Source organism: Scardinius erythrophthalmus, assembly GCF_964197995.2.
Source record: "Scardinius erythrophthalmus genome assembly, chromosome: 11".
NCBI lineage: Eukaryota > Metazoa > Chordata > Actinopteri > Cypriniformes > Leuciscidae > Scardinius > Scardinius erythrophthalmus.
Genome location: NC_138231.1, coordinates 30,720,790 through 30,746,636, shown reverse-complemented (window position 1 = coordinate 30,746,636; position 25,847 = coordinate 30,720,790). Strand labels below are relative to the sequence as shown.

Here is a 25,847-nt window from a genome sequence, read left to right as displayed (position 1 = left end):
CTCTCCCTGCATACTATTTGTGACTTATGAAACTATACAGTATATGAAGACTGAATCTGGGAACCAAATTGGACATCTTAGACACATTTGATATGAGAGGTTGGAGTCATTCTGAAACATTCACAAACCATATTCCCAAATGCGCTTTGTGGGGGCAAGAGAACATACAGCAGGTACCAGATGTCAGAAGTCCTTTCTGCGATTTCTAAGATAGCTTTACACGTTTAATTCATAAAGAAAAGCATTCTTGATAAAGCTAGGCAAAGGTTGAAAACATAGCCTACTTACAATTCAACACCAAAAAATGCAAAATGTCTAAAAAATAGTTAGCCATAACAATCGTATTAAAAAGGATTATATTGCCTTATATTTGTGTGTGCTACATTATGGAAGGCGTGGACTTTTCCATTTCCTTTGAAGAATGCAGCTTCTGAATTGGGACACAGCTTTATTACTTTGTGATCTTTAAAAAAAGTATGTTCTATATAGTATGAATGTGTGTAGTATGAATGCATACTACTCTCTTTACATAGGCTATTGTTTTTAGCCTGCTATATACTAGGGAAGTATGCATATTTGGATGCAGCCAATCAAATAAAATCTGAAATGTCATACACAATACGTGGGGAGCGCTGTGATGTATGGTGTTGCCTGCTAAGTAGAGCATACCAAATCATTCACTTATGAGATTTCATTTCAGTCAGGACACTTCCCCAGAAGGTGGCTGCTCGTGTAAGCAGTAGATAGCAAGACAACTCTCTTAGTTTTGAAACCGAGCCGAGCAACTGCCACTAAGATGAATGAGAATGCTAAGGAATATCTTTCAGGTATTAAAGGCTTTGCTGTTGTAGAGACGCCTGCGGTCCTAACTGAGGAGGAGCTGGAGGTGGGCAGTGGGCTAGCTGGAGGATCTCCCTGGTTTCTGCTTCCGATCTGGTCTCCCTCTTTGTGGGAGAGTTAATAATACGAGTGGCTGGTCTTGGCAGGCCTTCAGACGGCAGGACAACAATACGATTAGCCGAGTCACAGTGCCGCACACGGTTGTCCACTGAGTCACCATAATGAAATCAGGAAGCAGCTCCTCTTCATCAGAGGAGGGCCTGGAGGGGGGAGCCAATGCCAAGGAGGAAAAGATGGAGGACAGGCAGATGAAGCTGGAACAACTACACAGTGAGGAAAGCTGCTGAATCCTAAAGGGAGTTGTCCAGTGGTTTCTGTCTCTCTTTCTTCTACCATTTTCGTTTTTTTCTCACACTGGCTTGCTCATCCTTTGTCTCTTCCTTATTTTATTCTCTCTTCATAACATAATAGTCTCTGTTGTGCAGTCTCAGTCCTCAGTTTCTAATGTGCACCACATCTATATGTCTACTTAGCACACGCAGAAGATGGGCAAATAAAATGATTTTGATTTAGATTAGTTGGAAAGACAAAAAAAAAAAGTAAGGTCCAAAAGTCTAATAAAAAATAAAATAAAAACAATATTAAATGCATTATTATTATTATTGTTTGGATAATAAAAGTAGCTATACTTATAAAAAGAAATTATACTGTATTTTATATATATATATATATATATATATATATATATATATATATATATATATATATATATATATATATAGTATATGATTATTTTTTTAAGCATCTTGTTGAAGTCCTACACACCACATCATATTGTGACAATCCATAATACCATTTAAATTGTTCAGATGGGAAAAACTGTATTTTATTTGGGCATCCAAACTATTATGCAAACAATGCTGACAATTCAAAATGGTAGAAAAAGAGAAGACATGAGGGGGAGCTTATGTCAGTAAGTGGAATGAAATGAGCTACAGAAAGAGACAGCGATAAAAAGTGGTACATATGAAGTATAGCTTTGTCTGCAGAAGCAGAGAGCACATCTAAAATCGAATGACTTCCAGCACAGCCACTGTGACATGGTCCAGTCATCTTCCCTTATAAACCATCAGTGTGATCAACAACCCGGACTGCAACACTCTCATTCTCTCTCTCTCTCTCTCTCTTTCTCTCTCTCTCTCTCTCTCTCACACACACCTCTATTACTCAATAACATCTCTAAACCCTGAGAATACCACTGCAAACACTATAATACTCTGTAATAGAAAGGACAGAGCATCAATCCGGCTCATTGAATTGGCCCAGTCTCAGGGTCTAAATTAGAAAGTCGCCAAAGTAAAACGAAAGAATGATAGTGTGACCCTCACAGATTTAAAGGAATAGTTCACTCAAAAAGAAAAAAGGCTGTCATCATTTACTCACCCTCGCGTTATTCCAAGAATCTGTACAACTTTTTTCTTCCTTGGAACATTGAGAAATGTAACCAAACAGTTGATGGACCCCATTGACTTCCATTATATGTTTTTCCATACTATGGATGTTAATGGGGTGCATCTACTGTTTGATTAATGACATTCTTCAAAGTATCTTCTTTTGAGTTCAGCAGAAGAAAAAAAAATACAGATTTGGAATTACAAAAATACAGGTTTGGAACAACTTGAGGGTGAGTAAATGATGACAGAATTCTCGTTTTTGGGTGAACTATCCCCTTTAAACTACCAAAATTCTGTTTCATGGCCGGTATAGAATGAAACACCATTGCTGCACTAGTGTCAGAGCTAAACTTACAGCAGAACAACTTGATAAATGCTGTGTAATGATGCAACTGTAGTGTGATACTTAAACACATACACACTCAGACACATACACACTCACAAAAGAGAACAATAGGTCATGGTGCTAATAGATCAGACGCATCAATGACAGATTAAAACCTTGTCATGTAGGTCACCTCCTGGCGCCATGTCAACAGAGCACAACTGTGCTCACATAGTAACCTCTCATTTGTCACCGGCCCTCATCGGTGCAACACCCAACCCTGAACAAAGATTAATCAGCCTGTTCTCTATAAAATACAATCGATGTGAATTTGCATCTAGATTTTCTGCTAAAATATAATTTAACTCTGAAAAAGTGGTGACAGATCATAGAACCAATTTTTTTTCCCCAGCTCTTAAGTTTCTTTAGATCAGTTTAGATCAGATCAGAGTAAAATGACAATATTGGTCTCTCTACTGCCCCCACCAGTTCACACAATGCTATCGCAGTTGACTGGTGGGCAACAAACCAAACTCAAGAGTTTGAGATAAGTTCATCTGCAGTTTGTGTTTGTGTAATAACTTGATAGAATTCCAAAGACATAGATTGAATCCGAAATCGCCCCCTATACCCTCATATAGGGCATTATTACATCCATTTGTAGTGGCGTCTGAAACCCTAGTGGACGTTATTGGGTGCACCAGGGCCGGAGTGGGGCCACTTTTCAGCCCGGGAGTTTCAGGCCCAAGACCGGCCCACTTTTTCCATGGTGGAATTCCAAATTAGCACTTTTTTAAAATTGGATAAATGAAGCAACAGTTCAGCTCTTACTATTGTGTAGTTTGTATTAATACCATGGGTTAACAAATAATGTAAAGGTTAAATAATAATTCACTTAGACTTTATAAGAAGCATAAGAAGCAATTGCAACTTTTTCACACAATTCTGACGTTATATTTCGCAATTCTGACTTTATATTTCGCAATTCTGACTTTATATTTCGCAATTCTGACTTTATAACACGCAATTGCTACTTTATATCACACAATTCTGACTTTATATCTTGCAGTTCTGATTTTATAAGCAATTGCGACTTTATTTCACACAATTCTCACTTTATAATTTGCAATTCTGACTTTATAACACGTTTTATGATTTTATATCACACAATTCTGACTATATCTGGCAGTTCTGACTTTATAAGCAATTGCGACTTTATATCACACAATTCTGACTTTATATTTCGCAATTGTGACTTTATAACACGTTTTATGACTTTATATCACACAATTCTGACTCTATATCTTGCAGTTCTGACTTTATAAGCAATTGCGACTTTATTTCAGGCAGTTCTGATTTTATATCTTGCAATTCTGACTTTATAAGAAGCAATTGCGACTTTATATCACGCAATTCTGACTCTATATCTCACAATTCTTTATAACACGCAATTGCAACTTTATTTCAGGCAATTCTGACTTTATATCTCACAATTCTGACTTTTTAACACGCAATTGCGACTTTATTTCAGGCAATTCTGAGAAAAAAAGTCAGAATTGCGAGATGTAAACTCGAGATAAAAAGTCGCTATTATCTTTTAAAATGTTTTATTCTGTGGCGGAAACAAAGCTTCCATAACCTACCTCCTGGCCTCTTCCTCCCATCCATCCTCCCTGACGCGTACCGTTACGGCCGGCCCAGCTATCAGTAGGCGCCGGCGGAGCCGCGGTAGCCTCCCTGAGAAAACGTTTTGAAAAGACGGGCTATGGACCCAACCATTTCTATAGGAGGGGAGGGGAGAACTCCCTCACATGGTACAACCCATGCTGAGTTGCGCGCTGTGGTGGCAGAATGCGGAACGTGTGTATCCTAATGTTACGGTGGCCCAGTAGTGCACAACACAACGAAATGTAAAAAGCAAACATAAGTTCACAACACAACGAAATTAAGCCACAACACAACGGAAACAAGCCACAACACAACGGAAAATCCACAACACAACGAAATAAAGCCACAACACAACGGAAAATCTACAACACAACGAAATAAAGCCACAACACAACGGAAATGCTCCCGACCACTAGAGGGCTCTCGGAGCCCAGTAAAGTTAGTTTTCCAAGCCATTGTTCATTAGAGAGTCAGCAGTCTATAAAAATATATCAACACCACGATTAGTTTTAACAGTATGTAGCTAACCATTGTTTATCGACATTTATTAATTCAAAATCACCTACGTGCATTATAGCTGCATATTTATACTCTAGAATGCTTTGACGCGCTACCACGGCGCATTATCCCTGAGGGAACGTCTGCCAATTCCTCCAAGTTGTTAAAACGTATAATTTGTTTTAATTAAAATTACTTTTAACATTCAAAAACAGACATGTTCAAAATCCAAAGCTTGATTGTATTTGATAGTAGACTGACTTAATAAGACTTTTATAATGACTTAATAATGACTTTTTTCCAATACCCTTCATGTATTTACAGTAATTAACATTTTTTTTTTTTTTAGGAAATTTCTGTAAAAGTTTTTTTTTTCTTTTATCATGTTCCTAGTGACCAGACTGACTTATTATATGTGGAATTGTGCCAATTCCTTCCAATTTCACCAAATGGTTTTTATTTTTATTTATCAAATTATATTATAATAAATTATACGTTTTAACCACTTGGTGGAATTGCCAGACGTTCCCTGACGATCATGCGCTGTGGTAGCGCGTCCAAGCATTCTCGAGTATAAATCAAATACGCAGCTATAATTCATGTAGGTTATTTTGAAGTAATGTTGATATACACTGTTAAAACTTATCGTGGTATTTATATATTAAGACTGCTGACTCTATAGAACAATGACTTGGAAAACTAACTTTACTGGGCTCCGAGAGCCCTCAAGTGGTCGGGAGCATTTCCGTTGTGTTGTGGCTTTATTTCGTTGTGTTGTAGATTTTCCGTTGTGTTGTGGCTTATTTCCGTTGTGTTGTGGATTTTTCGTTGTGTTGTGGCTTGTTTCCGTTGTGTTGTGGCTTTATTTCGGTGTGTTGTGGATTTTCCGTTGTGTTGTGGCTTGTTTCCGTTGTGTTGTGGCTTTATTTCGTTGTGTTGTGAACTTATGTTTCCTTTTTACATTTCGTTGTGTTGTGCACTACTGGGCCACCGTATAATGTGACATTGAAATGTAAAAAAAAAAAAAAAAAAAAAAAAATCCTCGACCGGCCCAAAAGTGAAGCGGCCCACCGGGAATACTCCCGATTCTCCCGATTACCCACTCCGGGCCTGGGGTGCACTCATTCAATCCCAATAACGAGTGTACATTCAATGCACACTCAACGGCTGTCCGAATTCACTCACTAGTTGTCATTCATTCATTTAAGTGAACTGTATTAGTGGACTAATCTAGGGAATTGTGATTGAGGGTTTAGGGGGCGATTTCGGATTCAGCCATAGGCTATCTGGTCATGTGATCACAACATGGCGGCCACTATGAAGGGAAGCCCTACCTTATATAATAGAACACCTTCTTTTTTTTTTGGCTTGTCTACATCATGTTAAACATTAAAATAACTTCTAATTTCTTTAGGTGTAAAACATTTTTAGTGGAAAGTGTACCTTATTGTTAGACTGACTAACTACAACAGTGAACTGAAATTTATACTGACACCTGTGTGGATGTAGCATTGCACAACATTTTTCAGTCTTCTATAGAATGAATGAATGTTTCTAGCAACATTTTGACAAATGTTGGAAGTACTAACTAAATTGCAAAGCCACAGCTGGTCATGTGATCTTAAACTGTGGCCACCGTGAAGGGGCAACCCACTTTATGTAGAAAATAGTTTCACTAACTAATATCAACAGTGATACTGAACTTTATACTGCAGCATTACGCATGACATTTCATTGATTGCCTTATGTGTCTTATGTATGTTTCTAGCAACACTGATATGACAAACGTTGAAAATACTTTTTCATTTTGTGGTATAAAAAGACTGACATCACATAAGTATGTTAAGTATGTTAATAAGTTATGTTAAGCAAATGTAAAAAGAACATTTACATGACAATATCATCAAAAAACAAATTAAAATGATAAAGTATGCTGTTTACACCTCTGTGAAATGCTGTAAATAAAAACATTGTAAATCAATGTGGGACTAATGAAACCAATTACAAAAACACTCTTTGGGATTTGCTCCATCTTTAAAAAAAAAAAAAAAAACAATGTCCAAACTGGTTTCAAACCAAAAGGGCTTAATGGCATGTCACAACAAAAAAGAAAAAGGCAAATTAATAACTATGGAGTGAACTCCTTTCAAACTCTTCTTCTGTGTTGCAGCACTTAGGTGTACGTGATCTGGTCTGATACTTCATAAATACGCATTATTCCCTCCGTTTATAACTAGCTCAGGTGTGATTCACTGGCTGTTATTGCCATTTACTCTCCATCAAGATGGAGTCGGGCCCTGCAGATGGGTCTTGTAAAGCTACGGTCGTTCTATTCTAAGAAGTCTGTTCAATTAGGCTTCTCTGATTTCCCCAGAGAGCGCTCCTCTCTTTAAAACGCATCATTAACACAGGCTTACCTCTCCCAAAGGATGGCCTAACCGCCCGCCCGACGTACAGCAGACTCGAGCCTGAGCAACAGCACACTAGCACACAGAACCAAACTTTTGAGGCTTAGAAAATAAGGGGCCTCCTGAAGAGCCATGAGGACTAGACTTTAAATGTCCACGAGTATAACTGTACATCTGCTTTGTTTTCTCAGTTATGTCTGTGAAATAATTGGCACTTATACTTTAGTGCAAAAAGACATTTTGAGTTCTGTGCACATTTCAGATGGTTACAGACCGAAGCTGCGTAACAATTATTTCCACACTGGTTTATATTTGGTTAAATTACAATCTTTTAGATTAATGCTGTCACTCTAGTAATCCCCACTGTATTTTTGCCATTTAAATATTGCTGATTTTAAAGAATATTTCAGACAGTTTAATAAGAAATATGGCTATTAACTCCCGAACAAATGTTGATTCACCTTTCAGTTGTACCTCTTACATTAAACAATGATCAATAATATTTGTGTAATTATATATATATATATATATATATATATATATATATATATATATATATATATATTAACTCTTTCCCTCGCAGCATTTTTGAAACAAAAATAAAATAAAAAAAATCTTTCAGAAGATGCGTAATAGCGCCCCCTACCATAACAGTGAAAACACGGAAAACCGGAAAATTCCATCAGTGTCTGGGAAGCGTTGTCTCATAAATGATGTAAATTTCCATCAATGGTCAGGAAAGAGTTAATTACACATTGTTATTTGAACAATCAGTCAGTAAGCAGACTTACATAAGTTTCACAAACCTAAAATATCTCATTGAGAGATCCAGTAAATTCCAAATGAGACGTAACCAAGAAATGACGTAAACACTTATGAACGAATTTCGATTCACTGACTTAAGGGTTGTTCTCATCAATCCTGATAACTAACTAAACATTCTATTATGAAAAAGTCCACACAACAGTTATAACAAAAATGACACAGAAGAACAATATTGTTGGAATCAGTTTCAGAACATAAAAAAAGATAAAAAAAGATAAGAGTTCAAGCATTTAAAGCAGCAGCCAGCATAACTGCAGCACACAGATATAATAAACATAACGTTATCATGAATTGTGAATGCTAACATATAGTTTATATATTTATAGTCATAGTTTTTGGTGTGAACAGGTCTTTAGTCCAATTCAAATCGCTAATTCGAGACTATTGATTGACTCATGAAAAAGAACAACTTCTGAAGAATCATTTGTCTTTGAATCTGACATTTTGGCTCATCTTGTGTTTGTTGTTGCAATTAGCTCTCCCATTGTACTGTGGTTTTTACTGATGCCGACTAGCCTACTTTATAGCACTTTCCTGTCATTCGTCAATCGATGAGAGTAAAATAAAACAAATGTCAGCTAGATATTAACTACAACACATCGCCAAAGTAATGAAAAACACAAAATTTCATTTTTGTAGATAAAACAAACAGAAACCAGGTTAGGCATCTGAGGATTTGTATTCATGGCTCAGACACTTGCTTCAAAGGATCATGGATAGTGACAGGACACAATTCCCACTGTCCCCGACTCCCAACCACTCCCCCGACTCACCCCCGACTTCTCATCGAAGATCTTGATCCCTCCAAAGGACACAGTGAGAAAAACTTTCTGTTTGTGTTCTCCTTTAGACCGCGCAGAGGCTGCGATTCCCTGCAGACAAGAAGATGAAAACAGAAACATGAGAAAAGACGAATTGAAGATAAAACAGGAACAGAGCAGGGAACGGCAGCTTTCGCTACTTGCTGCAATCCTTGGGGAGCATTAGCGGTTATGTAAAGAAATTGATTCAGTTTCTCCATGTTTTCAACAATTTCTGGCTGGAGGTTCTATATGTGCTGGTTTAGAGAGATTGAAGACATCTGGGTTTTTATCCCCTATACTGATGGATGCCATAACTATGGTCATTCAAAACTAGACATAAATCCCAAAATGTATATGCACAAACCACATTTCTTATGGTAATGTATTCTCAATAAGCCATTGTTTTGAGAACAAAGAGCAACGAATTAGCAAATTAAACTGCATTATCAGTGTAAAGTGTGAACAGGACTGCACTACCCAATCGAAACCATGGACGAAACTGGTCTGCGCTTCCAGCAAATAAATGAATCCACTTGGTACTGTCCAGTGGTTTGCACAATTGGTCAACACTGTGTTCAACTGTTATTACTGCAGTATGCCATTCTATATGCAGACACAAGGAACTATTTAAAAACATATTTAAATATTAAAATATCATTTATCTCCCCCTATGTGAATGAGATATGAGTGTGGCCCGTTATCATACACGGATACAGATTTAAAACCAAGTGGCTCAAATCGCGAAAAAAAAAGTTTTTAGACAGTGTACAGGTACATGCTATAAGAGAGAATGCCTTTCGAAGGCCAGGTTTCTTTAAAATATCTTAATTTGTGTTTTTAAGATTAAACAAAGTCTAACGGGTTTGGAACAACACGAGGGTGAGCAAATGATTACAGAACTATCCTTTTAACACAGGTTTGAATGTATTAGTACATCTTGCACTTTTTCAATAAACCAAACAGCAATGAATTTTATTTGGTAATTCACGGACATGATTAATCTGTACTGTGCACCCACACACAACTCACAATGGACACAATTCATTTTCAACAAGAAGGGTGGGAGGAACTAAAAGTGGCATCCTTTAGTAAAACTGCTGCAAAAGACCAATAGAGAATCTAAGAGCACCATAGAGAGAAAAGTCCCACCCCGGATGGTTGTACGTCGGTTAGAGCGGATTCGTCGCCTTTGCCAGAATCCGTCACTCTGATAAGAAGATATCACACCTGGAACTCTTTTTAAATACATTTTTATAAGCAACTTGTCAAGTCAAACTTGCAAAATATAAAGTTGCAATTATCTTAAGCCAAAGCCAAAAATGTTTTTTAAATCAAGCTTGCGTCATATGTCCAATCCAATCCAAGGTCTGTGTTTGGGGTGGGTGTGGGCATTCTTTCAAGATGCTGGAGCCCTCGATTCTTCCAGGACCGTAATCTGTCCTAGCCAATAAGATGAGCCCGTTTCTTGATCTCCCTTTCGAGTGCGCAGGGAGAAGCATCCGTCAGTCTTGTGATGTATCTTAGCACACCATTATGCCTATCCATATGTGCTGGCGGGATGATGAATGAGCCTTTCTAATGCCAGTAGTAGCATGGTGGAAACAGCACAAGCTCTGACATTTCAAACTCAGAAGTGGGAGTGTGTGCATATAAGTGCTGCTGGAGTGAAGAAGAGATGCAGATGTGAAATATAAGAGGTCTGTTTGCAGAGCATCGTCTGTAGGAAAAGCTGGACAGATGCTGGATGTGATGTTAAGAAAGTTTTTATAGCTGATTATCAAGAGAGGATGGGGATTATATGAAATCACTCAAGTCAAACTGTTGTTGAAACTCTCCTTACCAGAGAGACATAAAGAGTATGAGAGAGGAATAAAAGGATAAAAAAATGACACCATGGGACTTGTTTGTTTGCTAAGGAGTGGAGGATTGTGGGAATATGAGTATAGATTATGTGTCTGGATGAGTGAGAGGTAAACAGCTCTGATCAATAACAGTCTGGACATTCCAATCAGACCAACATGCAAATCGGATGGCGAAATTACCCTCTCTCTCAAACACACTGGTGAAAAGGGGTGCGATTTATGGTGAATGTACAAAAAACTACAAAATACACTGATTTCTGGAAAGTCTTCATCTATACACAAACAGAGCAACCCCGCCTCCAATGCCTGCTTGGAGCAGTGAGAGTAAAACGAAATAAATTGGTGTCGTGATGTTATAGCAATGAGGTTTAGAGGGGCGAGTGTAACGTGGGCCAGTGCAGGTAAACCTCACTCTTGTGGCCCAAGCTCATGTAGACAAAGCCTCATGCTGGATGACGCTGGTTTGAACCCCATTCAGAGGGGTGCGAGTAGGGCCAGTTATACTTCTTTTGAGAGGAAGGGTGGGCATTTCAAGTTGGTGATAATTGCTCAGTTTGCTAAGTGGTAACGCTGTGCATGCAATACAATGCTTCACAAGGCTTGTAGCAAAAACTAGAGACAACACAGTAGTGTGACCTCTGCTGTTCACACGGCTTATTACCCAATCTGATGGATGTGTTTTATTTATTTATTAAGCTATTGAAGTTACACCTTTAAAAACCTATTTACACAAGGACTGCCAAAGGTATTTTATTATTAGTTTTTAAATAAATGTAATTATAAATACTACCTGAAAGATTTTATATGAATACTTTCTTTCCAATTAAAGACATTTACAAAATAAATGTTTTGTGACATCTAATTCAATATTTTTGAAAATGTTTATAGTCGCATCACATGACATTTTATAACCTGAACTAACCTTAAAGGTCCCATGACATGCTACTTTTTGTAGGCTTTAATATAGGCCTTAGTGGTCCCTAGTACTGTATCTGAAATCTCTTTCCAAAAATTCAGGCTCGGTGCAGAATTATAGCCACTATAAGCCAGTCCCAGAATGAGCTTCCTTCAGACGGGCCGTTTCGGTGTCTGTAGCTTTAAATGTTAATGAGGAGGAGATAGGCGGCGTAAGGTGGAGGGTGGGTGTGGCCTTGACCATCTGCGGCAACGGTAGACCATGCATGTTTACATTGGATATATTGCAATGGCAAGGAGACACGCAGTCGTTCAAGCATTTCAGTTTGACCCAGAATCTGATCCAGATGGAGAAGCAACGGTTGAAGAAGTTGCAACTCAGCAGCTCCAGCAGGACGTTTCCGAATGCTTAGTTTAAAATATTATGTCTGGACTTTATTCGGATGGTTTAGTTATTATCATGTAGCTAATGCTAACCTACTGTTGCCTTTTCACGAGAGATCTGTAACATCTGTAATTTATCTTATTACAATTACATCAAGCTCTGCAATCTTGAAATGCGGATATCGCGCACGCCGTATAACCAACAGGAAAACGCTATCCAAATAACAAAGAAGTGTACAACACTCGCGTTACAGTGTGTGTATTCACACACATACTTGATGCTATCTAACTTTACATTAGCGCAAGTAACTGCATAGCTAATGTTACAGCCACATTCTACGTGTAACAAGCTAGGTAACCATAAACAGTAAAGCAACAACTTGTATTATTAGTTGACTTGCTTGTCCGAGGTGTGTAATGTTAGCTGAGCCAAAGAGAGTTGGTACTGATCCAGACTTTAGTTTCAGACGTTCAGCAAGCCCAGCTCTGTATTAACCCTTCGGTGTTCATTTGTACATCCAATTATTGAGCAATTATTATGCTTCGCTCGCTCAAAAGCCATTATATCTCCCGTGGACAAACTAAAATCGCGCGCGCGCGTTCCTACTTCCTATCGCATTTTCTCATGGGTGGAAAATATTCTCTGGGCGGGCAAAGCAGAGACAGGGGAGGTAACATTCCTCCTTATAACGTCATAAGGAGGAGATTCAAGATCAGCGCGGTTGAGCGTCCATTTTCTCAAAGGCAGAGAAAGATAGCAAAAGCTCGATTTACACCGATTAAAATTTCTAGAAACTTGGGGACCATATACAGGCTAGGGGAAGTCATATTAATGTTAAAAAAACCCAGAAAGTGAAAATTTCATGTCATGGGACCTTTAACTTGTCTTAAAAAACTCAAATTATCTGATATTTTAAGATACTTATTGACACACAGTTTACGGCTCTGCAGGGCCCTCTCTATGATATAATTTCCTGTTTTATGTTGGTCACACCACATGACTGATTTGGAAGACAAAAGTGTTAATGAGCACTGAAATTAAGTTTTGGTCAAATATTCTATTTTAACTAAAGAATAACAGTAGAGAGATTAGAAGATCTGTATTCTAGTCATTGTATGTATGAATTCAAATACATTTTTAATGTATTTTTGAATAAATTAGTAGACAAAATTAAACCATGTCATTGACCAATATACAGAAACACCAACAGCATAAATAAATACAAAAATGTATAGAAAGCAACCAACACAAACACACCTTGAGTTTCATCATCGAGTCCTGACAGAGTTTGTCTCCTCTTGCGGCGGTGACCTCATCTATCCCGATGAGTTTGGCCTTGTAGCGAACACCATCCCCCTTAAAACGCTTTATCAGAGCTGCTTCACTGCGGTCCTGCCCTGGAGAAAGAAAAAAAGAGAGGGAGATAGATGAAGCACACAGTCATTTGATGAATTCTGCATATCTGCAGCACATCTCCTCCTCCTTCCATCCACTATCATCTCAAAATGCCATTACTTTTCCGACGATCAGCACAATCTGGACCTTGCAGCTGACAAAAATACCAAGCGATATTCTAATAGCCTGTATTTAACCCAGCCCACATCCTCATATGTCTAATACTGTGTTCTGTTCGAGCAGTTAGATCTTTAATCTCAGTGTAGTTGCTGAGTTCCAGCTGGAGTTTGTCTGCATGAGTCTGGAGGGCTGTTCAAAGCCAAGGTTTAAAATCAACCCGGAGCTCTGAAAACCCTCCCTAACCCCCAGATGCCCCGCATTTGCCGCCATATTTGCAGCTCAGAATGAAGGTCAAGACTGCTGCATGTGTGTGTCCGTAATTGCAGGTATGTCAGACCCGGGGCATGATGGTGAAAGGTTGGTTTCTAAGTAAAAGTGCTGTGTCCAGGTCTGGTGTGAGGCGATAGGAGGGATGAAAGCCTTTTTTTTTTTTTTTTTGAGCTCTCACATCAAAGTGGACGCCTATCGGCCAATCACGGCATAGAAAGATCAAGTGGTTCCTCCCACACCTTCATCACAAAGCCTATAACTGGATAACTGGACTGACCAATCGATGAGCCTCAAAGGATGTAGACCAATTAACTGGCTCACACTCAGTGAAGCAAAGACAAACAGACCCAATTAGGTCTGAGCCTGCAGTTTGATCAGAAGACAAAGGCAAATAGACACATGCCAGGACACACATAAACTTGCTTAGGCTTAATTGATAGCATATATAAGAAGGAAGGGTGAAAGGAGAACATGTTCAATAAAAAAATAATCAAGAAGGACTTGGAGACCTTACTCACAGTCAACCCGCTGACCCCCATATCCGCCCCTTTTGTATATGTCTTTCTCCCTTTACCAACTTGACATTTCTCTCACTCACTCATTCTGTCTCTTTTAGCTCTTGAATTGTTGTGGTATCAGTAGTTTCTTATGTTGACCTTGTTTCTACATACCCCTTCAAGTTCTCCATTGTTGCAGCTCAACGGATGCATCAAGAATTAAACTATTATGCAAACGGGATGCGCCAGCTTTGGGGAAGCAACACTGACTGACCGACTGACACTAGAGACTGCGGTCTTCAGTGTCCTTGTTAGTGGAAGCAGGTTCCAATGCCGGTCGATGCTGAATTGAGTGAGGTTATGGGGGGTGAGATGTAATGGAGGCCATCTAATAAGACCTCCGTGACCTCAAGAGGCGCACTAGAAACCGATGCTAGAGGCAGCAGTATTTAGCATCTTTGTTAGTACACCCGCCTCCAATGCCGGTTGATGCAGAGTCCAATCCCGCCTGGAGCAGTGAGAGTAAAACTAAATAAATTGGTGTCGTGATGTTATACCAATGAGGTTTAGAGGGGCGAGTGTAACGTGGGCCAGTGCAGGTGAACCTCACTCTTCTGGCCCTAAGCTCATGCTGGATGACGCTGGTTTGAACCCCATTCAGAAGGGTGTAGGACAAGTTTACATTTACATCTTTTCATTTGGCAGACGCTTTTATCCAAAGCGACTAACATTGCATTTCAAGGTACACATTTATATTCTTATCAGTTCTTGCTTTCCCTGGGAATCGAACCCATTACCTTGGCGTTGCAAGCGCCAACGCTCTACTGTTTGTTAAGTGGTAAAGCTGTGAATGCAATACAAAGCTACACAAGGCATGTAGCTAAATTTAGAAACATTTGGGATTCTGAATGACAATTCTGACCAAAACCTGATGTAATTTACTTAAGACACGCATGTAATATAAATTTAACAACACAATTTAAGGCAATATTTCATGCAAATGTTTTATTTGTCAGAAATATTATTCAGTATTCATATACACCAGAATAGAAAGCAATAAACAAGAATTTTGTGGCCAGAAAATGATAGTAAATATAAAACGATTCTTATATGGAGTTCTTCAGATTGCCACACTGGATGAAACCTCTGGAGAAACTCCTTTAGATAGAGCAAAACGAGTTCTCTGATAAACTTAAAAAGCTTTAGAGAACCCCATTTGTAGAACTTTAAAAGAGTCAATGGGTGCATTCCTCATCATAAGGAAAGGTTTGAGCACTGAAGTTTAACTCCAAAGTATGTTTTTACATGCTACTAAACTGTGTGTATAGTGTACCAAATATGTATTAAATGCTTCGCACCCGTCCAATGGATTTCACTGCCAATCTGTGGTGTATTGCGGGCTGTCCAAGCAACTGAACAATCATTAATCTATAGGAGTGCTGAGAGAAATTGCTCTGGGCTTCTAGTGCAACATATATCAATAACACTGACACAATGTGGCATTATGCTGAAGTAAGAGATGAGCCATAATGAATAGTAGTCTATGTCCTTCACATGCTTAACACATACATTAGGCAGCTGATGAAGAGGAGCATTCAAGACAGCTGATAAATTAACAACTCTTCGAAGGTCACCGCACACATGATGGAAGGAACACACTCATCCTTTTTTTTTGTTCAACGAAAGTTGTTTTAGACTCCACTGACTTTAATTAAATGGACAAAAAAGTTGAAACTATCTTGTGTTCCACAAAATAAACAATGTCATATGGGAGAAAATGAAGACAGCATTTTTATTTTTAACTGAACTAGTGATTTAACCCATTCGCTCTGACTCTAACTCTGACAGTTTGTGGAGAGCTCCGGAAAGATGATAACTTTCAGCTGTCCCTCAGCGGCAAGGATGGCAAGGATAAACACTCATTTATTTCCCCCCAGTTCAGAACGCTGCACCTGCAATGCCGCTTATTATTACTGCCAACCTCAGGGACTGAACTTTGGCGGTAAAGAACTGACCGTATGAGTGTGTGGGTGGATATATCTGTGTCAGAAGGCAGCAAACTATACTGTCCAAGTAGAGATGTCTTGAAATGAGCTCCAGCTCTCTACCCTGCAGGGCTCCAAAGTCCTCATTCAGGCTGAGGACAGCTCGCTGTTTCTTGGAGAGCAGTCTGGATCTCACCCACTCCCATGGCCCTTCAAAATGAGGGAACTCTGGCAGCAAGCTGCAGTGAGCTGTTGACATTAGGTCTAATTGAAGGAGGGCACAGGAACGTGAACTGCTTTATGCAGTTGCAACTGCAATCCCAAAATCCAGAGCCCCCACACATTAAAAAATTGAGAGTACAACTGCTTTAACTGCTAAATTATAATATAACATTGATAACACTGACAAAATTGTTTAAATGAAGACGTGAGATAGCCTGGCTAACGTCAGACCAAGTCTCATTTGAGACTTGGTCTGGGAACCACGTGTTCATTTTCTCGTATTTGAGGCGTGGTTTACGAATGCCCAGAGCCGTTTATTGGGCGCTATGAATGTCTATCAAATGCGCCTGTATGTAGCTCATAGCCAATCGCTTCAATTATACCAGATGACGTATGTAGAGTGACAGAAATTCGACGAGGAAAAAGACGATGGGTCAAAGATTTATTTGTACACGATGGCGTTTAGCGAATATTACCGTTTGTGCAAGATAAACATGAGAGTAGAAGGTAACGTCGAGTCTGATGCCATGTTGGATCCATAGATATAAACAAACTGCTTCGGTGTCATCATCGCCTTGCTGCTCCCTCCCCGTTCTGTGATTGGTTCCCTTTTTCAGGGGAAAATTTGGTCCATGGTGTCCAGACTGCCTAGCAGCGTGAATAAAATCGCGCTGCGAGCAAGGCAGTATGGGGAAACCCAAGCTAGACGTGAGACCTATTTCATTTGAATTTACATATAATACAAATTCTCAATGTTAGTATATGAAAGAAGATTTTATTAATTGAATACATATTATTAAAATATATGTTTCCAATAATATTGTTTTTACTGATGTATGTTTATTTAGTTTTTTTTTTAATTATTTAAAATTCATGAAAAAAATAAAGAACAAAAAATACAAATATTATTAAATATTTAGAATTTAAAATCTTAGACACTATAGCTAAACACTGATTAAAAGGTGTCACAATTTCCCCGGCACCATTTTCCTTTGAAACAGTAAAATTAAAAGACTTTGGGAATAAACTAATGATCCATAGGAAATGAATAAACTAATTAACTAGCAAATCAGAAACTGGCCAATAAACCGCAAACACAATTAGGTGAATTAACAGAAAGGCCGATATATACTGTATACCGCTATATAATAATTTAAATATTATTTAAAGAACCTGCTAATTCATGAGGGATGTTTTATGAGAAAAAATTGAAAAACTAATAAATAAGCTAATAAACAATAAAAAAGCGAATATATTCTGTTTTTGTATTACCTTGCTCTGTAAAACATATCTGAATTTACACAAAGAAAAATATTGTCTAATCTTAGAAGAAGATAGAAAGAACATGAGGGCTGCTTACCTCGCCCACTTATACGCACTTTCTCTCTCTCACACACACTCATTTTATTACTACTGGGCTGGCATCTCCCTGTGGCATTGTGTCAATGCCAGCAACCACACATCGCCTAATGACTCCCTACAAGACTTTTCATTTTCTTACAACACAGCTCCCGTCTTTATTGAATTAAGGCAGCTGCTGTCAACTTTAAACTAAATCTCTCTCTCTCTCTCTCTCTCTCTCTCTCTCTCTCTCTCTCTCTCTCTCTCTCTCTCATTTTCTTCAAGCTTTCTGTTTCTCAAGACTTTTATCTCTCTATTTTCTTCCCTATTTATTACCCTCTGTATCAAACATAGATCAGTATAAACCTACACAAACAGTACTGGCTCTAAAAAATAAAATAAAAAGATTTGTAACTATACCAATCTTTCCACAGTCTCATTAGTACGGAGTAATATAAGCATGGTTAGTTAAGTCTAAAGAAAATGCAAACACAGACACACACACAAAAGATTATCACTCATTGTAGTGTAAACACAGGCTAAAATAACTGTCTCAGATATTCCACGACCCGACAAACATCAATTTAATGTTAAAAAAAATGTATTACAATTATAAAATTGTACAGTAGCCTAGTCAGGTAAGGTCAGGTTTGCTTTGCCGATGTGCGTTTTATTTAGGTTATTTATTTATTTTTGTCCCTGTGCGCTGATTAGAGATGGAGTTCACTGCTGATATTCTGGGGATCCATCCATCCATCCATCCATCCATCCATCCATCCATCCATCCATCCATCCATCCATTCCTATATTCTAATTAACAAGTAGAACTTATGTCAAATCGTATTGGGCTACATGCTATGGCGCTAGCAGGATTCAATATGTTTGGTGTTGTAAACCTCTTTTTGTGTTAGTTATTTATTTATCCTTCCAGATGAAAATGGAAATTAATTAATGTTCCTTCTGAGACCAGAAGCGATAGTCGTGTTGTCGTTTGAAGTTGCTAGTTCGTTAGACTTCAAAGAATCGTACAGTTTTTCAAGCCTTGGTCGAATTTAAATCTGATAGATCTTAAATCCCCTCAAGTGAGATGCAGTCGAGAGACAACACAAGAATCTGTGTGCGCAAATACACACACGTGCATGTACACGCGTCTGGAAATTTGTGTTGATGTAGGTCACTGCTGACAAAAGCACTAAAACAGACACTTTAAGTAACGCATGGTTCATTTACTGTTCTCTCAACACACATGCCATGAACCTGACTTCCCCAACATAAAACTGACTACAGCTTGACCTATTGATCTCCTTTAATGGCCGTATGTTCATTCACTCTCCTTTTAAGAGTGAGAAGGCAGGAAGATATAAAAAAAGCTTTTGCTGATCTTATTAGATTGATGGGTAAGAAAACATCAAAGTGTGTGAGATATCCATCAGTGAGGATGTGAGCGCATCTAATCAGCCTTCTGTAGAATGGACAAAATGGGCCAATTCTCCACGGGGCGCACTGTATTCAGACCTAGTTTAGATGTTATGTGTGCATGTGTGTACTTGTTTGCACTACATACAGTAAGTGAGGGCCTGATTTCTAAAAAAAAAGTCACCAGACATATTTTAAAGTCTTTTAAAACTAAATTAGGAGGTTAAAAAATGGCACATAATGTTTTAAAAATGTTTTAATTGCCATATATATATATATATATATATATATATATATATATATATATATATATATATATATATATATATATATATATATATGAAGACTTCAGATGCAAAAGCCTCTAAGTGCCATCTGAAATTTTCTTCTAATATGAGTATTTTTAACAAGCTCGTATATTTAATTTCAGTAATTTCACTTTAATGGCAATTAATAGGTCATTTTAATTGCCATTAATGTGAAATAAGTGAACATAAACATACAATCTTGATAAAAATTATCATTCTAGAAGGAAATTTCAGATGGCACTTAGAGGCTTTTGCATAACACTTAGAGGCTTTTGGTAACACTTTATTTTACAGTGTCTTTGTTACATATGTTACATGTACTTACCATAGTAATAACTGTCAGGGTTCTGTCACTTCGGTCTAGTTAATTTCTTGGTTTTGTGACAGAGCTCTGACACTCCCTGTTTTGTCTCGTCTCTGTGTGAGTGTGCGGTTCACTCACTTGTCTATGTGCCTTGTTATATGTGCGGGGCATGGTGTTTGGATCCCGACATGTCTGTCTAGTTAGGTTTCGGTTCTGTGTCGGGATTCGGACATCAATGCTCCGCGTGTTTGTTTTCTTTTGTGAGCGCACGGAATGAGCTTTCGCTCGTTCTCGTGCGCTCTGTCTTGTCACGTGAGCGCGCGCGGTTTCGAGTTCGCTCGAGCCGCGCGCTCTTCTGTCTGCGTGTTTTTTCTTGTCTTGTGCTGTGTAGCACACAGCTAGTTTTTCACTGGCTGTGTGCTTTCATGTTATGTTTTGTGTGAACACGTGGCTTATGAGTTTTCACTAGCTGCGTGTTCATGTCTCGTTTTGTGTTCTAGTCCTGTTTGTTGTGAGCACATGGCTTGTCATGTGTTTCCTTGTGCCATGTGCTCTCCTGTCGATTGTCTAACCCCGCCCACCTTGTTACCTGATTATTGATTCATTTTCCCCACCTGTCCTCCCTCGTTACCTGCTTTGTTTGCTCTCCCTATTTATTCTCCTTGTGTTTGCAGTTCTGTGCTGGTTCGTCGTCGTACACTGTGTGTTTCCCTGCTGTGTGCTTCAGTCAAGTCAAGTCAAGTCAAGTCCAAGTCCAAGTCCAGGTCCAGGTCGAAGTTCAAGTCCTAGTCCAAGTCCAAGTCTAAGTCTGTCTTGTTTTCCCCCTTGGGGTAGTTTTTGTTTGTGTTTTGTTTTATTTTGTGATATATTGAATAAAAGACCTTTTTCTCGCAATTGAGCCCTCGCTCCCTTACTCTACCTGACAGAACGAACCAGCCATCAGAGGACTCAGCAGAAAGATGGTCATCTTCCTGTTTCCATCTCCCAGAGCTTGCCCCTCCACTTTTCTGAAGATGAAGCGCTATGGCATGCTCTTTTCTCTTCGCCAAGGGGTGTCTACAGTGAAAGAGTTTGCCCACCAGTTTGTCATCACTGCGGAGGGGCTTGATATTAACAACACTGCGCTCAAGGACATTTTCAACAACGGCCTCAATGAGCCTGTCCCTGCCTGGGAGATGGGAATGCTGGGGATACTTTCATTCTGGCAGTTTGTGGGGTTTGTATACAACCGTGGGGAGGAGGGTGGCCTTCCACCTCTTGGTCCACCTCCTATTCACCTCACAAACTGCCAGGTCCCCAGTCCTCCGATGACCCCTTCGGGGAGAGGGAGGAAGAACAGTTCTGCCTCCTACCCACTGGCGGCTGAAGAGGCTGCAGCGCCCCCACTGGCGGCTGAAGAGGCTGCAGCGCCCCCACTGGCAGTCCAAGAGGCTGCAGCGCCCCCACTGGCGGTCCAAGAGGCTGCAGCGCCCCCACTGGCGGTCCAAGAGGCTGCAGCGCCCCCACTGGCGGTCCAAGAGGCTGCAGCGCCCCCTGTGGAGGTCCAAGAGACTGCAGCACCACCTCGCTCTCGGAAACGGAGGAGGAGAAGGAGGAAGGCTTCCTCCATACCCCAGGACCAAGAGGTCGTCCCAGAGCCTGCTGCGGGTCCAGAGGCCATTCCCAGGCTCCTTGCCCTGCCGGCGCCACCCAGGCTCCTTGCCCTGCCGGCGCCACCCAGGCTCCTTGCCCTGCCGGCGCCACCCAGGGTCCTTGCCCTGCCGGCGCCACCCAAGCTCCTTGCCCTGCCGGCGCCACCCAAGCTCCTTGCCCTGCCGGCGCCACCCAAGCTCCTTGCCCTGCCGGCGCCACCCAAGCTCCTTGCCCTGCCGGCGCCACCCATGCTCCCTGTCATGCCGGTTTCGGACAAGCTCCCAGAGGCCGTCCCAGAGCCCGTAGCCAGCCCGGAGGCCGTCCCAGAGCCCGCAGCCAGCCCGGAGGCCGTCCCAGAGCCCGCAGCCGGCCTGGAGCCCGCAGCCGGCCCGGAGGCCGTCCCAGAGCCCGCAGCCAGCCCGGAGGCCGTCCCAGAGCCCGCAGCCGGCCTGGAGCCCGCAGCCGGCCCGGAGGCCGTCCCAGAGCCCGCAGCCGTCCCGGAGCCCGCAGCCGGCCCGGAGGCCGTCCCAGAGCCCGCAGCCGGCCCGGAGGCCGTCCCAGAGCCCGCAGCCGGCCCGGAGGCCGTCCCAGAGCCCGCAGCCAGCCCGGAGGCCGTCCCAGAGATCCGTCTGTCCTATGCCCACTGTGCATCCTTTGGAGCAGTGATATTTGTGGGATTTCCCTTCCTCACTATAATCCCTGTCTTTCCCAAGTCTGGCCAGTCTGCTCCGCCTGCCCTGATGGATCTGCCCTTGCAACCTGCCCTGTCGACGCCACCCAAGGCCCCTGTACTGTCCTGGCTCTCAGCTGGGACTCCTGTCCCGCCGGATTCTCCCTGGTCAGTCCCTCCGGCACCACCCTGGCCCTCAGCCAGGATTCCAGACCCGCCGGAGTCTCCCTGGTCAGTCCCTCCGGCACCACCCTGGCCCTCAGCCAGGATTCCAGACCCGCCGGAGTCTCCCTGGTCAGTTCCTCCAGCACCGCCCTGGCCCTCAGCCAGGATTCCAGACCCGCCGGAGTCTCCCTGGTCAGTTCCTCCAGTACCGCCCTGGCCCTCAGCCAGGATTCCAGACCCGCCGGAGTCTCCCTGGTCAGTTCCCCCAGCACCGCCCTGGCCCTCAGCCAGGATTCCAGACCCGCTGGAGTCTCCCTGGTCTGTCCCTCCGGTTCCACCCTGGTCTTCTGCCATGACCCCAGATCTGCCTGAGCCTCCCTGGCTCAACCCGCCCGTCCCTCCCTGGTCCTTCTTTTTGACTTTTTAGATGTTCCTGCTGGCTCTGACTTGGCTCCCCTCCCTCCCTCCCTCCCCACTTTGTCTCTGTGTCTTGATCTTCCTGTCTTGTATTGTCTGGTGAGTTGTCTTGTCATGTTCCTGTCTTGTTTTTGATGTCCCGCTTTGGGACGCCAGGTGGCGTCCCTTGGAGGAGGGGTAGTGTCAGGGTTCTGTCACTTCGGTCTAGTTAATTTCTTGGTTTTGTGACAGAGCTCTGACACTCCCTGTTTTGTCTCGTCTCTGTGTGAGTGTGCGGTTCACTCACTTGTCTATGTGCCTTGTTATATGTGCGGGGCATGGTGTTTGGATCCCGACATGTCTGTCTAGTTAGGTTTCGGTTCTGTGTCGGGATTCGGACATCAATGCTCCGCGTGTTTGTTTTCTTTTGTGAGCGCACGGAATGAGCTTTCGCTCGTTCTCGTGCGCTCTGTCTTGTCACGTGAGCGCGCGCGGTTTCGAGTTCGCTCGAGCCGCGCGCTCTTCTGTCTGCGTGTTTTTTCTTGTCTTGTGCTGTGTAGCACACAGCTAGTTTTTCACTGGCTGTGTGCTTTCATGTTATGTTTTGTGTGAACACGTGGCTTATGAGTTTTCACTAGCTGCGTGTTCATGTCTCGTTTTGTGTTCTAGTCCTGTTTGTTGTGAGCACATGGCTTGTCATGTGTTTCCTTGTGCCATGTGCTCTCCTGTCGATTGTCTAACCCCGCCCACCTTGTTACCTGATTATTGATTCATTTTCCCCACCTGTCCTCCCTCGTTACCTGCTTTGTTTGCTCTCCCTATTTATTCTCCTTGTGTTTGCAGTTCTGTGCTGGTTCGTCGTCGTACACTGTGTGTTTCCCTGCTGTGTGCTTCAGTCAAGTCAAGTCAAGTCAAGTCCAAGTCCAAGTCCAGGTCCAGGTCGAAGTTCAAGTCCTAGTCCAAGTCCAAGTCTAAGTCTGTCTTGTTTTCCCCCTTGGGGTAGTTTTTGTTTGTGTTTTGTTTTATTTTGTGATATATTGAATAAAAGACCTTTTTCTCGCAATTGAGCCCTCGCTCCCTTACTCTACCTGACAAATAACAGTACATTTTGCATAATTACATGCAATTAACCCTCAAACAAACCCCAATCCTACCCTAACCCTATAGTAAGTACATGTAGTTAATTATTATTACTCAGTACTTAAATATACAATTACACTGTAACAATGACACCTAAAATAAAGCGTAACCTATATATATTTTATTATATTAAATATATATTTACTGTTACAGTACCATGATGCAATCATTGCAATTCCTTGGTAGAAAAAGGTTACATATTAATTTACAATGGTATTTACATGGTAGTCAAAGCTACTACAAAGAAAACCATGGTATTATCATGAATCTATGGAAAAAGACATGGCAATATTCAAAATCTTTGTCCTTCTGGGGAATTTTTTTTGGTCCTCATGAGGAAAACAGCTTATAAATCATACAGAATGATGTTTGAAAAAGTAAAAATCCAGAAGGTTTTCTATTATGGGTAGGGTTAGTGTAAGGGGATAGAATATACAGTTTGCACAGTATAAAAACCTGTGGAAAGTCTCCATAAAACATAAAGGCCCAACTTTGTTTGTGTGTGTGTGTGTGTGATTATGTGGCAGATCTATGATTCATTCATCACTTTATAGTCAAAAGTTTCTCTGCAGTGTTCCTGACCCCTGCGGAGAGAATCCACACAAATCAATTCAGAAGAACAGACAGGAGAGACAGAGAGGTCCCATAAACCCCAGACTGTCAGATCGCATCCTGAAAACTATCATCAGTCCTGGACGATACACAGTTTCATTGTACATTTCTAACAGACAACTAACAGCAAATATCTGGCCTCGACCTGAGCTAACTCAACACACATATAATATATGCTCAATGTACAGAAACATGAAGTACAAGATAGATGGAAGAGAAAGAGAAAATTATTGATTTTTTCCCTAGTAATTGTGTGTGCGTGGGGGGAATCAACCTACACATAATTTTAAGTGTTTTATAAGTTTAAGAAAAAACAATAAAAAAGAAATCACTTCACTTTATCTACAGTACGTACATTATTTAAGTTTTCCTTTTATGCAATTAAACTGCAAACCTTTTAGCGATATGAATTATACTAATCATTTGTCATGCCAATAAAGCACATTAAACCTGAAGCTGAGGGTTTGAATGAAATGTTGCTGCGAGCCTGAAGAAATTAAACAACAATTTGCAAGCTGTGCTGGAAACTAAGCTTTATATCCATCATTTCAAAGCCCCCATGCCTCACACACATTCACAGTTCAGTGTTCAGCAGAGAGTAGGGAGGCAAATTCCCACTGAGTATTTTATGCAACTTCCATGTTTGCAATCAAGTTCGCGTTCATATGCCTCATCAAATGGCTTCTCAGTCTCAGCCAAAATTCATCTGAGCAGAGAGAGAGAGAGAGAGAGAGAGAGAGAGAGAGAGAGAGAGAGAGAGAGAGAGAGTTAGACATTCATCCTTCAGGAATTAAAAACCTGCTATCACTGCTATCATATACTCAAAATCACATATAGCAAAATCGAAGGTCGAACTGGTGTGACGTCACTTCAATCAGGCTAAGATGAAGCTCAATTGGAGTTTGTTTCTGAAGTTCGAAACAGCTTGCCAAAGAAAAGTTTGCTCCGGCTGTTAAACACCTTCGAACTACCATTGGTCCGTGGCGATTACGTAATAGGTAGGTGTGGCTCCGCCTTCTTTATTGTGGAAATCTTCTCCAGTTCATTTCTTCTGTTCAGGGGTGCATTTCTAAATAGCACCGTAAGCAAAAGGAGATTGTAGAACCATTGGCACCAGTTGTTGCTTTACAGTAAAAACTCAAGTTGTAATTCTAAATGAAAGTGACACTGACACTGTTTTTCATGTTGAATACTGTAAATCTGCTTACTTTAAAGCAATCTATTTTATAAAGGGCTATATAAATAAACATGACATGACATGACATGAATGGAGTGACGAATTGCAGAGCTTGTGCAAACATCCACATCGCTATGATCAGATGCTTTCTAGCTTTTCTTAGCGCTGCCATTTTAGTTGTGTTTATTTAGTTATTAAGAGGAAAGCGAGCAGC

At 40.9% G+C, this 25,847-nt stretch overlaps 1 protein-coding gene across 1 annotated transcript in view; it reads right to left on the bottom strand.

Annotated features, from left to right (window-relative positions):
* The window catches only part of dab1a (DAB adaptor protein 1a), a gene marked incomplete at its 3' end in the record, with an annotated part of 157,106 nt that overhangs the window by 40,209 nt on the left and 91,050 nt on the right, over positions 1-25,847 (bottom strand). The window contains exons 4-5 of the mRNA XM_081378721.1: positions 13,241-13,380; positions 8,792-8,890 (exon numbers count right to left, since the gene is read on the bottom strand). Coding sequence (XP_081234847.1) covers positions 8,792-8,890; positions 13,241-13,380 — 239 coding nt within the window. The remainder of the gene's footprint in view (positions 1-8,791; positions 8,891-13,240; positions 13,381-25,847) is intronic.